General features: G+C 35.3%; 1 protein-coding gene across 1 annotated transcript in view; it reads right to left on the bottom strand.

The window, feature by feature from the left end:
* The window catches only part of BUB1B (BUB1 mitotic checkpoint serine/threonine kinase B), a 54,422-nt gene extending 42,615 nt beyond the window's left edge, over positions 1 to 11,807 (bottom strand). Inside the window, exons 1-4 of the mRNA XM_016220419.2 lie at positions 11,644 to 11,807; positions 9,111 to 9,257; positions 4,925 to 4,984; positions 4,370 to 4,514 (exon numbers count right to left, since the gene is read on the bottom strand). Of these exons, the coding sequence (XP_016075905.2) occupies positions 4,370 to 4,514; positions 4,925 to 4,984; positions 9,111 to 9,257; positions 11,644 to 11,675 (384 nt within the window). The 5' untranslated portion in view covers positions 11,676 to 11,807. The remainder of the gene's footprint in view (positions 1 to 4,369; positions 4,515 to 4,924; positions 4,985 to 9,110; positions 9,258 to 11,643) is intronic.
* Positions 11,808 to 12,055: the final 248 nt, after the last annotated feature.

Genomic DNA, 12,055 nt, shown 5'->3' on the forward strand with positions numbered 1-12,055 from the left:
ATGACACACTAGACCAGATATTTTCAGAGCATTTCACCCCAAAGCAGCAGAATATACATTCTTTTCAAGTGCACATGGAACATTTTCCAGGACAGAACATGTTAGGACACAAAACATGTATCAAAAAATTTAAGGAGGCTGATATCATATCAAGCATCTTCTCTGTCCACAATGGTATGAAACTAGAAATAAACTACACGAAAAAAACTGGAACACAAACACACAGAAGCTAATTAACATGTTACTAAACAATGCATGAGTTAAGAATAAGCTCAAGGAAGGAAATCAAAAGATACTATGAGACAAATGAAAATAAAAACACAACAACCCCAAATCTATGGGAAAAAGAAAAAGCTGTCCTAAGAGGGAAATTTATAGCATTAAAGGCATACCTCAAGAAATAAGAAAAATCTCAAATGAACAATATAACCTTACATCTAAAGGAACTGGAGAAAGAACAACAAAGCCCTAAGTGAGTAGAAGGAAGGAGTAATAAAGATCAGAGTAGAAATAAACAAAATAGTCTAAAAAGACAACCAAAAAATCAATAAAACCAGGTGCAGTTTCTTTGAAAAGCTAAACTAGATGGATAAACCCTTAACCAGACTCATCAAGGAAAAGAGAGGACCAAATTAAATAAAATCAGAAATGAAAGAGAACTAACAACTGACACCAAAGAAATACAAAGGATTATGAGAGAATACTATGAACTAACTATATGCCAACAAACTGGGAAATCTGGAAGAAACAGATAAATTCTTAGAAACATACAATCTTCCAAAACCAAATCCAGAAGAAACAGAACATCTGAATAGACCAATTACAACAAATGAAATAGAAGTAGAATAAAAAAGCTCCCAGCATAAGAAAGTCCTGGACCGGCTGGCTTCACAGGTGAATTTTACCAAACATTCAAGGAAGAACTAACACGTATCCTTCTCAAACTACTACAAAAAATTTAAGAGAAGGCGAGACTCCCAAGTTTTTTTACAGGGACAGCATTATCTTACTTCCAAAACCAGATAAAGACACTACAATGAGAGAAAAGTATAGGCCAATAACCCTGATGAACATAGATGCAAAAATCCTCAACAAAATATTAGGAAACCAAGTTCAGCAATACATTAAAATGATCATTAACCATGATCAAGTGGGATTTATTCCTGGGATACAAGAATGGTATGATATCCACAAATCAATTAACATGATACACCACATAAAAAAATGAAGATAAAAATCATATGATATCAATAGATGCGGAAAAAGCACCTGAAAAATCCAGCATCTATATATGATGAAAAGTTAACAAAGTGGAAATTGAAGGAATATACCTAAACATAATAAAGCCATATGTGATAAATTCACATATGGGGAAAAACTAAAAGCGTTTCCCTTAAGATGAGAAACAAGATGAGGAATGTCCACTTTCACCACTCATATTCAACACAGTATTGGAAGTCTTAACCAGAACAATCAGACAAGAAATAAAAGGCATCCAAATTGGAAAGAAAGAAATAAAACTCATTATTTGCAGATGACATGATATTATATAGAGAGGACCCTAAAAATTTCACGAAAACCTACTAGAACTGATGAATGAATTCAGTAAAGTAGCAGGACACAAAATATTCAGAAATTGGTTGCATTTTTTTTTTAAACCAATAATGAACTATCAGAAAGGCAAACTAAGAAAACAATCCCATTTACAACTGTCTCAAAGAAAATGAAATTCCTTGAAATAAATTTAAGCAAGGAGGTAAAAAAACTATACTAGGAAAATTATAAGACGCTGAAGAAATAAACTGAAGAAGACACAAATAAATGGAAGCATATACCGTGCTCATGAATAGGAAGAATTAACATCATTTAAATGCCCATACTATCCAAGACAATCTATAGATTCAATGCAATTCTTATCAAAATACCAGTAGTGTGTTTCACAGAACTAGAACAAATAATCCAAAATTTGATGTGGAACCACATAAGACCCTGAATAGCCACAGCAATCTTAAGAAGAATAAAGTTGGACGTATCACACTAATACCAAACTATATAATAAGGCTATAGTAATCAAAACAGCATGGTACTGGCATAAAAACAGACATATAGATCAATGGAACAGAATAGAGAGCCCAGAAATAATCCCATGCCTACACAGCCAATTAATATTTGACAAAGGAGGCAAGAATATACAATGGGATAAAGGCAATCTATTCAATAAACAGTGTTGGGAAAATTGTACAGATAGATGCAAAAAAATGCAACTAGACCACCTTCTTACACCATATACAAGAATAAACCTAAAATGGATTAAATACTTAAATGTAAGACTGAACCATAAAACTCTTAGAAAAAAACATAGGCAGTTAAATCTCTGACATTTCTCTTGGTAATATTTTTTCTGCTACAGCTCCTTGGGCAAGGGAAACAAACCAACAAAAAAATAAATAAGCAAATGGGACTACATCAAACTAAAAAGCTATTGCACAGCAAAAGAAACCATCAATAAAATAAAATGACAACCCAATAAATGCAAGAAGATATTCACCAATGATACACTTGATAAGAGGTTAATATTCAAAATGTATACAGGACTTGTACAATTCTCAACACCAAAAAAAACTTCAATCCAATTTAAAAATTGGCAGAGGACCTGAATAGATACTTCTCCAAAGAGGACATACAGATGACCAATAGACATCATCTCACACATGTCAGAATGGCTATCTTCAATGAATCAATAAACAAGTGCTGGCAAGTACGTGGAAAAAAGGGAACCCACGTGTACTATTGGTGGGAATGCAGGCTGATGTAATCACTGTGGAAAACAGTATGCAGAGTCCTTCAAAAAAGTAAAAATGGATCTGCCTTATGACCCAGCAATTCCACTTCTGGGTATATATTCAAAGAAACCCAAAACACTAATTCAAAAGAATATATGCACCCCTATGTTCATTGCAGTGTTATTTACAATGGTCAAGATATGGAAGCAACCCAAGTGACAATCAATAGACAAGTGAATAAAAAAGTGGTGAGATATATATATCAATGGAATATTAGCCATAAAAAAAGAATGAAATCTTAGCATGGATGGACACAGAGGATACTATGGTAAGTGAAGTAAGTCAAGTCAAAGAAAGATAAATACCATATGATTTCACTTACATATGGAATTTAAAGAACAAAATAAATGAACAAACAAAATAGAGACAGACTTATAGGTAGAGAACAGACTGATGGTTGCCAGGGGGAGGGGGTTGGGGTACTGGGTGAAAAAGGTGAAGAGATTAAGAACTACAAATTGGTACTTACAAAATATTCATGGGGATGTAAAGTAGAGCACAGGGAATATAGTTAGTAATATTATAACAACTATGTAGGGTGCCAGGTGGGTACTGAAAATATCAGGGGGAACATTTTGTAAAATGTAAGATTGTAAGATTGTCTAACCAGTAGGCTGTACACCTGAAACCAATACAAAATAATATTGAATGTAAAGTGTAATTGAAACAAAATTTGAGAGAAAAAAAAGCCACCCTCAAGAGATGTATTTTAGCCAAAAATTTTATCAATCAATTTCAAATATCAATATTTTGTCATATTACAATAGTCATTGTAAATATTCTATTATTTAGAATTATCTAATCTAGTATATAACTTCTTATTTTTTACATAATTTTAAAAATTTATTTTATTTTTATAAGTATCTAATTATCCATTATCTAACATTCTATTCTAAATATTTATCATTTACGTTTTTCTAATCTCTTTAAGGATAAAAGCAATGAAATTGATGTCTAAGAAACCCTGGTTAATATTTGTTATGAAGATGTTTTCATAAAAAATCCTCAAGAGCAGTCTTATTAGAAATAAAAGAACTACATGTCAAGTAAGACAGTACGATATAGTCACGCAGACATTTTTTGGATGTAGCAATAATCTAGGTAAAAGAGGCCCAAAGACAGATGAAGAATTAAACATCATTTTTTATGATGATGATTCTCAAAAAGGAAAGGGATACCAGAATCATCTATAAGAGTTTTTTCCCAATTTTACTAATGCCATGTGTTAGATCCTACACATCTTCCTCCAATACAGTTGTACGACCCAATTATATTTAAAACAAACAAATAAGTAACACACTCCCATGGAAAGGTATACCAGCCTTGTGATCACTCATAAACTGGTATAAAACATTACATTAAAATACATCTTTAAAGTAGGACCAATTTACCAAATATTGAATATTTATTAAGTGTCTAGTATCTACTAAATGGCACAGGTTTTGCCATTTTTTGGTGTACCAGATATTTCTAGACAAAAATCTCTTGGTTTAATATTTTAAATTCAAATGGTATTTGAAACTTACCAATTTAAGCCAGAGACTGAGAAACCGAGGATCATTATAATATCTTTTTTCTCCTTGTAGTGCTTCTACAGCTCTTTCCAATAATGTTGACATATTACTCTCCTTCCCTCCCTGGGGATAGTTCTGCTCTGTCCAGTTAATATACCTGAACAGGAAGAAAAGGAAAAGAATATTTTAAAAGTACATTAAACTTTTGTTCTTGCCCCAAGACCCACTCTGGATCTAATATATTGAAAGTGTGTTTATTTAGAGGTCCACAATGACATGCCCTAAGTTTGTATCCCTCACACTTTTCCAAGTATCTCTATTAAGTGCTAATTGGAAAATAAAGGGGATGGGGATAAAAGGGTGCAGCTCACAGCTACATGCTACACACTTGAAATTTCTTCAGTCTTGAATGCCTCAGAAAGAGACACTATGAATATTCTGTCTCTGAGTCCCAAGAAATCACTTTATATTCTGGCACACTGCTCTCTACACCCCAATTTGAGAAGCATGACCATAAGAACTCATCTGTTAAGTTTCTATTGCCCTTGTTAAACAAAAAATACCCACCTATCCCAAACATCCAGAGGGTCATTTCCAGTGTAAAATCGAATTTCAGATTCAAATGCTCTAAAATTTAAACAGAAAATGTTAGCAATAAACAATTGTGAAAATAGCCAAATGAACAATTATCACCTCCATTTTTATTCATTAACTGTTTAATGCCAATCTAGATAACTACACTGGAGTTTGAGAGTTTGTTAAACAGAAAGAAAAAGAATAGAAATAATTAGGATTCTGCCTGGTAACATAACAGAAGGGAAAAACATGGAGAAATTAGAGAAACAGCCTGGCTGGGTGTGGCTCAGCGGTTGAGTGTCGACCTAGGATCCAGGCGATCGGGGTTCGATTCCCAGTCAGGGCACATGCCCGAGTTGTGGGCTCGATCAATGACTCTCTCATCATTGATGTTTCTCTCTCTCTCTCCTTTCCTCTCTCTGAAATCAATAAAGATATATTTAAAAAAAAAAAAGAGAGAAATTAGAGAAACAAATTCCAAGAAACATATAGGAAAGTAATATTACCCAGCAATTTAAAGCCCTGGAACAAGACTCCCTAGGTTCAAACACACCTCCAGTTAATCACTAACTGAGTGACATATTTAAACTGTTTATAAGCTATTTAAACTGTTTTCCATTTCCTCATCTGTAAAATGGGGATAATAATAGTACTAGTACCTATTTTATTAGGTTGATTAGTCTTAAATGTAAAGTGTTTAAACATAGTAAGTACTCAATAAATGAAAGCTATTGTATATAATAGTATTGAACAAATTAAACATACAGATACACACCCACACACGAATCTTAAGGAAAAATTCCACGGGCAACATCAGTCACAGAAGAGTAATACCATATGTAATTTGGGATGTGCCTTAAAGTATAAAATGGGACTTTGTAAAGACCTGGGAAAGGCAGAGGGCTAAGAATTAAGATTTACCAGTTAGAATAGAGGGAAAATATTGGGTAATAAACCACAATTTCGATAAATGAACAAAAACTGTAAAAGGAGTTATGTTTGATATAAATAATAATAAAATAGTCCATGACACAAAGGAATTTATATTCTAATAAGACAAGGTATAGAATGAAAAACTAACTGAAACTATAAAGCAGTATGGTATATTACAATTGCCAAGGATGGATCTGTTAAGGCTTTAAGAAGTGAAAGAAGCAGGCTTAGAAGGTGGGACTCTGAAGGAACCACAATATTTTAAAGAAAAATGGAGTTTTCCGAGAGGGAAATCAGTATTAGATAAAGTTGTGAAGGTGGGAAAGTTTATCCAGAGGAAATTGAGCTATAACATAAAGTCAATATTGGGGAAAAATGGAGCTACCTGGAGAGGTAAGAAGGGCATGAGCCACTATTGGTTCTTTAATTGGAGAGTATCTTGAATATAAGATTTCAAAAAAAAATTAACCTAGTAACATTATAAGAATAGAACCATTGGGAAACGGACCACAATTATAAAGCTAATATGGTGACTTAAGTATGAGATAATGAGGGGATTTATCTGCAGAAATGGTAAAAAACAAAAAACAAAATCCAAGACACTACTAGTGAAAATCAGCCATCCTCCAAACTAATCTATAGATCCAGTGCAATCCAACCAAAATACCAGCATGCTCTTTTCTAGAAATTAAAAAGATGATTTTTAAAAAATTTGTATGGAAAGGCAAAGGACCAAAAATAGCAAAACCAATTTTGAAAAAGAACAAAAAAACTCAAAGAACACTCTCTACCTGACTTCAAAATTTATCATATAAAGCTAATTAAGACAGAGTATAATTGGTTAAAGAACAATGGCAATTAGAACAATGAAACAGAATAGAGAGTCCAGAAATAATACACACATATACAAATGATTTTTGACAAGGGCCCCTAAGCTATTCAACGGGGAAAGGAAAAAAAAAAAATCTCTTCAACAAATAGAGGCAGAACAACTAGGTATCCATATTGGGGCAGGTAGGAGGGGAACTTTTACTCCTACCTTACACTATACACAAAGATAAATTTAAGATGAATCATAGACCTAACCATTAAAGCTAAAACAATAATGCTACTAGAAGAAAACACAGAATATCTTTGCAACTTTGGAGTAGCAATAATTTCCTAGAGAAGACACAAAAGGCACTAACCATAAAAGAAAAACACTAATGAATTAAACTTCATGAAAATTAAAATCTTCTTGCTTATCAAAAAATACTGCCAAGAAAATAGACAGCCATGGACTGGGAGAAAATATTTGCAACACATATATTTAATAAAGGACTTGTAAACAGACTATATAAAGAACTCCGACAGTCTAATTTTAAAACTGCGCAAAACATCTAATACAACACAAAAGAAGTTATATAAAAGGTCAATAAGTGTGCAAAAAAGTGCTCACTGTCATTAGTCACCAGGAGAAATGGGAAGTAAAACCATGAGATACCATTATACATCCACCTAAATGACTAAAACAAAAAAGACTAACACCATCAAATGCTGGAGTGGAATTGAAACAGACTCTTATACATTGGTGGTAGAAGTGTAAAATGTCACAAACTCTTTGTTTCTTAAAAAGTTAAACATACATTTATTTTATGACCCAGCAATTCCTTTCCAAGAGAAGTGAAAATCTATGCCCACAAAAAGCCTTGTACAAGAATGTCCATAGCAGCTTTACTCATAAAGCACACAAAACTGGAAAGAATCTAAATATCTACCAATTGATAAATAAACAAATGGAATACTACTCATTAATAAAAAGGAATAACCTACTTATACACACAATATGAAAAAGCCTAATAAACCATGCTGAGTGAAAGAACTGTATAATTCCATTTATATAAACTTCTAGAATAAGCAAAAGTAACCTATGTTGATAGAAATCTGATCACTGGTTGCTTTGATTGGAAAGGGGCGTGAAAGAACTTCTGAGGTAATGAAAATGTTCTGTCTTGAAATGCATGTCAAAACTGATTAAATGGTATACATAAAAATCTGAGCATTTCACTGGATGTAAATTATACTTAAAAAAAAAAAAATCACCAGTCCTTAGGAACCAACTAAATAAAATTAGGGTAATAGAGCAGTGAGTTAGATCATTCAGGTGAGTTTTAGTACCATTAACCAAAATGGGAGTAGAAAAAGGCAGGTTATTTAAGAGAGAAGATATTCAGTATTTAATACATTAGTGAAACATTTATCTAATTATATATTACAGGTAGATAAAGACATTTAGAAGGCAAGTAAGAGATGTACACAGTAGTTAACAGAGACTTAAGTAAAATGCAGTAGGAAGTAAACAAGAAAAAGTAGTTGGAGGAGAAGTGAAAAAAAACTAGTACAATGTCACAGAAGCCAGGAAGAGGAGGTAAGAACAGACTACTACCAGCTCTGAAGTAAAACCATAAAGCCCAATGCTTTTAAAGATCCAATGAGATGAACAAGAATATTCATTACATTATAACCCCAAATTATGATAATTTGTCTATGATGGAAGAATTATTTTGTAAGAGATTAAGGGTAGAAACCGATACTTAATTTTTTAAAAAAGCATATCTATCAAAACATGTATTAGTCAAAGGAAAGCAAGTTCTATAGGTCCGTTTGAATAACATAGTGGTGTTTTTCAATTTTTGTTTATCCAGAGTTTGTTAAATCATTATTGAGACACTTTGTAGTAAAAATTCAGTTTCTCTGAGGTTTTACATTTTCTTTGGAGATCATTATTTCTTTTTGGTAAATTATCAAAAATACTTTCCTAGAAAGTTAGTAATTGAGTACACATAAAAGCAGATTCACTCTCATTCAGTACTCAGAATCCAAGGAAGAAATTTCTCTAATTGATTACTATCAAAGAAAAGAGTTAATTCTGTTTAGGGATTCAGGATGACATAATACTTTTGGAAAATACAGTAATATGATACTTGCTTTACTTTGCTTCTCACTGCCCCCTGCATAAGATGCATTTCTATTGATACAAGAGTTTGGTTGCTCCACAATGAAATAAATCCTATAGCTCTTGTTTTTAACCATACTTGAGGAGATCTTTAAATAGCTATCATGTGATGAGAAAGCAGGTGAGGAACAGAGTCTCATATTACTAATTTTAAAGAGTACTCTTTATGCCATTGTACATAGATCCACATAGTATCTACCACAGTTGGGGATGAACAATGATAGGTTGAGCCTCAACTGTTCTACACACCGTTTCTGCTGCTGTAGAGTAGTGTTACGGGCAGATTCTTGCTGTGCCAATACTCCCTGAAGTGTGGATATGCTCCGCCCTTGCCTTAAGGGTTGGACATTTTCTTTACTCAGCTCCCATTCATCTCCCTCCAGAGACATGGCTTCACTGTGAAGGGGAAAACAAAAGTAAGTTTCATATCAACATTGACATATATCATTAGATTATTGTAAACGTTCTCAGATAAGTGATTATTCATGATTTCTGGGTTGAATATTGTGGGCACGCACATTAGTAGTGTTATTACACTTCTAAGCTTCTGAGTCTTTCTGTGACTTGGTTTCCAAGTTTATGGCTGTAGTATTTGTGTAATGGAAGAGAGAATGTAGCAGGGTATTGTGGACAGTATTATAAGGATAGTTTAAGGCAGGAAGGAAAGAAGGGAAACAAGTATTATAAATTTGGCAAAGTAAGCAAAAAGCAGTTCTATGCCTACACTGACTGTATCATCTAGTTTGATTTAAAATTAGCAAAGTGTTCATCAGACTAATACCCCATGTTTCAACTGATGACTTAAAACTAAAGTTTACATATATATAGGTAGCCCAGAGCAGAAGCAGACAAAAATACATTTAACTGGTCAAAACTGCCCCCCTCCCAATTCTATCAAGCCTATGGGGGGAATCCCCACAAGTTTTTTTGGAGGGGATCACCATACTGGTTATGTACCCTGAACATCCTGGTAGATAAAAGCCTACTTCTGGATGACAGGCATTATCTCTGGGTTTAAAACAGAGACAGATTAGGCACTAATTTTCAAAATAGAGTGAAAGTTATCAGTGACCTCAGTCTAGATGAGAGTGAAACTCTCGTCAAGAAAATAAGCTAATAATCTAGGTTGTAACTACTCACATCTTTTTAATACTGTGTGAAGCCTTTAACAGCCATATCATTTATTTTTGTATCCCCTATAGTCTAATACAGGATCTGACACTAGTAAGCAATGAATAAATTACTTGAGTTTATCTTAATTTCTTCTCTTGGTCTTAAAATAGCAATTAAATTATCTCAGTTACATGTCCTAAACTGAGTTGGGACTACTCCCTTGCTTCCTCTTTCTCCTCGAAAACCTGCTCCTCCCACAGTCCTTTTGCCTCCTCGAAAACCTGCTCCTCCCACAGTCTTTCCTCTCCTCATTTTTCCAGTTGCTCAAGTCAAAAGTCTTAGTACCAACCTTGACATTCCTCTCACACCTCCCCAATCACTGGGCAAATCCTGTTTGGCTCTACCTTCAGAATATATCTAGACATCAACCTCTCCTCATCATCTTTACTGTTTCTAGCTTAACTCAAGCCCCCACTTCTCTTGCCTGGATTATTTCAATAACCTCTTAACTAAGTCCCTTGCTTCCATTCTTTTCTGCCTATAGTCTTTTCAACACTGCAGCCAAAGTGATCCAATTTAAATCCACGTCAGATCACGTTTCTTCTGCTGAAAACGCCAATGACTCAATTACAATCAGAGTAAAAGCCAAGTCCTTACAATGCCTGCATCCTCACCTTTTTTCCTTCATTTCCTTTCACTCTCCAGGTTCATTCTGCTCCAGCTGCTTGCCAGGTACAGCTCCACCTCCAACTCTAACCCTCCACTTTGTACTTCCCCCATATATATACATGCACCACTAGCTCTTCAGCTTCCTTCAAGTCCTCACCCAAATGACACCTTCTCAGTGAGGCCCCTGTTCAAAACTATCTAAAATTGTACCGCCTTGTCCCCACCGTTTTTTTAAAGTAGTGCCCACCATCTAACTTTTAGTTTATTTATCTTGTTTATTGTCTGTTGTCCCTACCCTCAACCCACCCCAGAACCTAAGCTTCACCAGGGTAGGGAGTTTTGTGTCTTTTACTTGCTGCACTTAGTCGGTTGTCAATAAATATTTGTTGCATGAATTAAAGAGCATTTTTCTAGGTATTGTGTACCCCAAAATGAAAATGCATAGAGAATTCCAACTTAGCAAGAGCTGATGCATATTTTATATATGGAAAAGCAGCACGCACGCAGATAAGGGCTTTTTAGATTTCTAACTATGCTACTGGTATAATTATAGCACCGACCACTTGTTGAGCACTTATTTGGAGGCAGTTACTTTACGAATACTTTGAATTCTCCCAGAACTAGGCAAGGTAAGATTAACATCAATATTTTCCATATTAAGACGTGTCCAAGGTCAAACGGCCAGCAAACGGCTGAACTGAGATACAAACGCAGACCCCACTACAAATTCCAAGTTCTCTGTAACACTGGGGTCCCACAACCTCCTTTGTGTCGAAGCTGCACGGAGCGGGATTCCCGGTGCCCCTACCGCACTGAGGTCAGTACTTACCTGAGTTTTCACCTCCGCCCCTTGCGTCCGACTAGGAACTGGAAGGAGGCTGCGGCCTGGCCGGCCCTTCTACTGACCGTCCGCTTTTCTCCTTGACGTTCTGAGCGGGGCCTCTGTCACCTCTTAGCTACCCCCGGTCTCGCAAGCCCAGCTCTCAGCTCTCGTACCTACCTCAAAGCACCCCCTTCCTTCTTCGCCGCCATCCTGCATCCCCTGCTTAGATCCTTGTCCAGCCGTGGGCCTTTCCTCAGGGCCGCAGACCGTCTGGGTTTCCTTCTGCAACCTGCTCTTAGAGGTATCAAAGCGACTAGAGGGTACTCCGGGACAAAAGAAAAGCATGCACCTGACTCCCTCACTAGCCAGCCACCTCAAACCCAGCCGCCAACTTTCAAATTTAACGGACGACGTAGCTACGCCCTCCGCTCGTATTCGCGCCTTTTGCTCAAGGCATTCTGGAGTTTGTAGTTAAACCACGCAGTCGCGATGCATAATGGGAATTGTAGTTTCCAGAATCTGTGGCTGCTCAATTCGAGCCTTTTTGCTCAAGGCATTCTGGGGTTTGTAGTTTATCTCGGGTTTAAAC

Source organism: Miniopterus natalensis, chromosome 1, assembly GCF_054644295.1.
Source record: "Miniopterus natalensis isolate mMinNat1 chromosome 1, mMinNat1.hap1, whole genome shotgun sequence".
NCBI classification, from domain to species: domain Eukaryota; kingdom Metazoa; phylum Chordata; class Mammalia; order Chiroptera; family Miniopteridae; genus Miniopterus; species Miniopterus natalensis.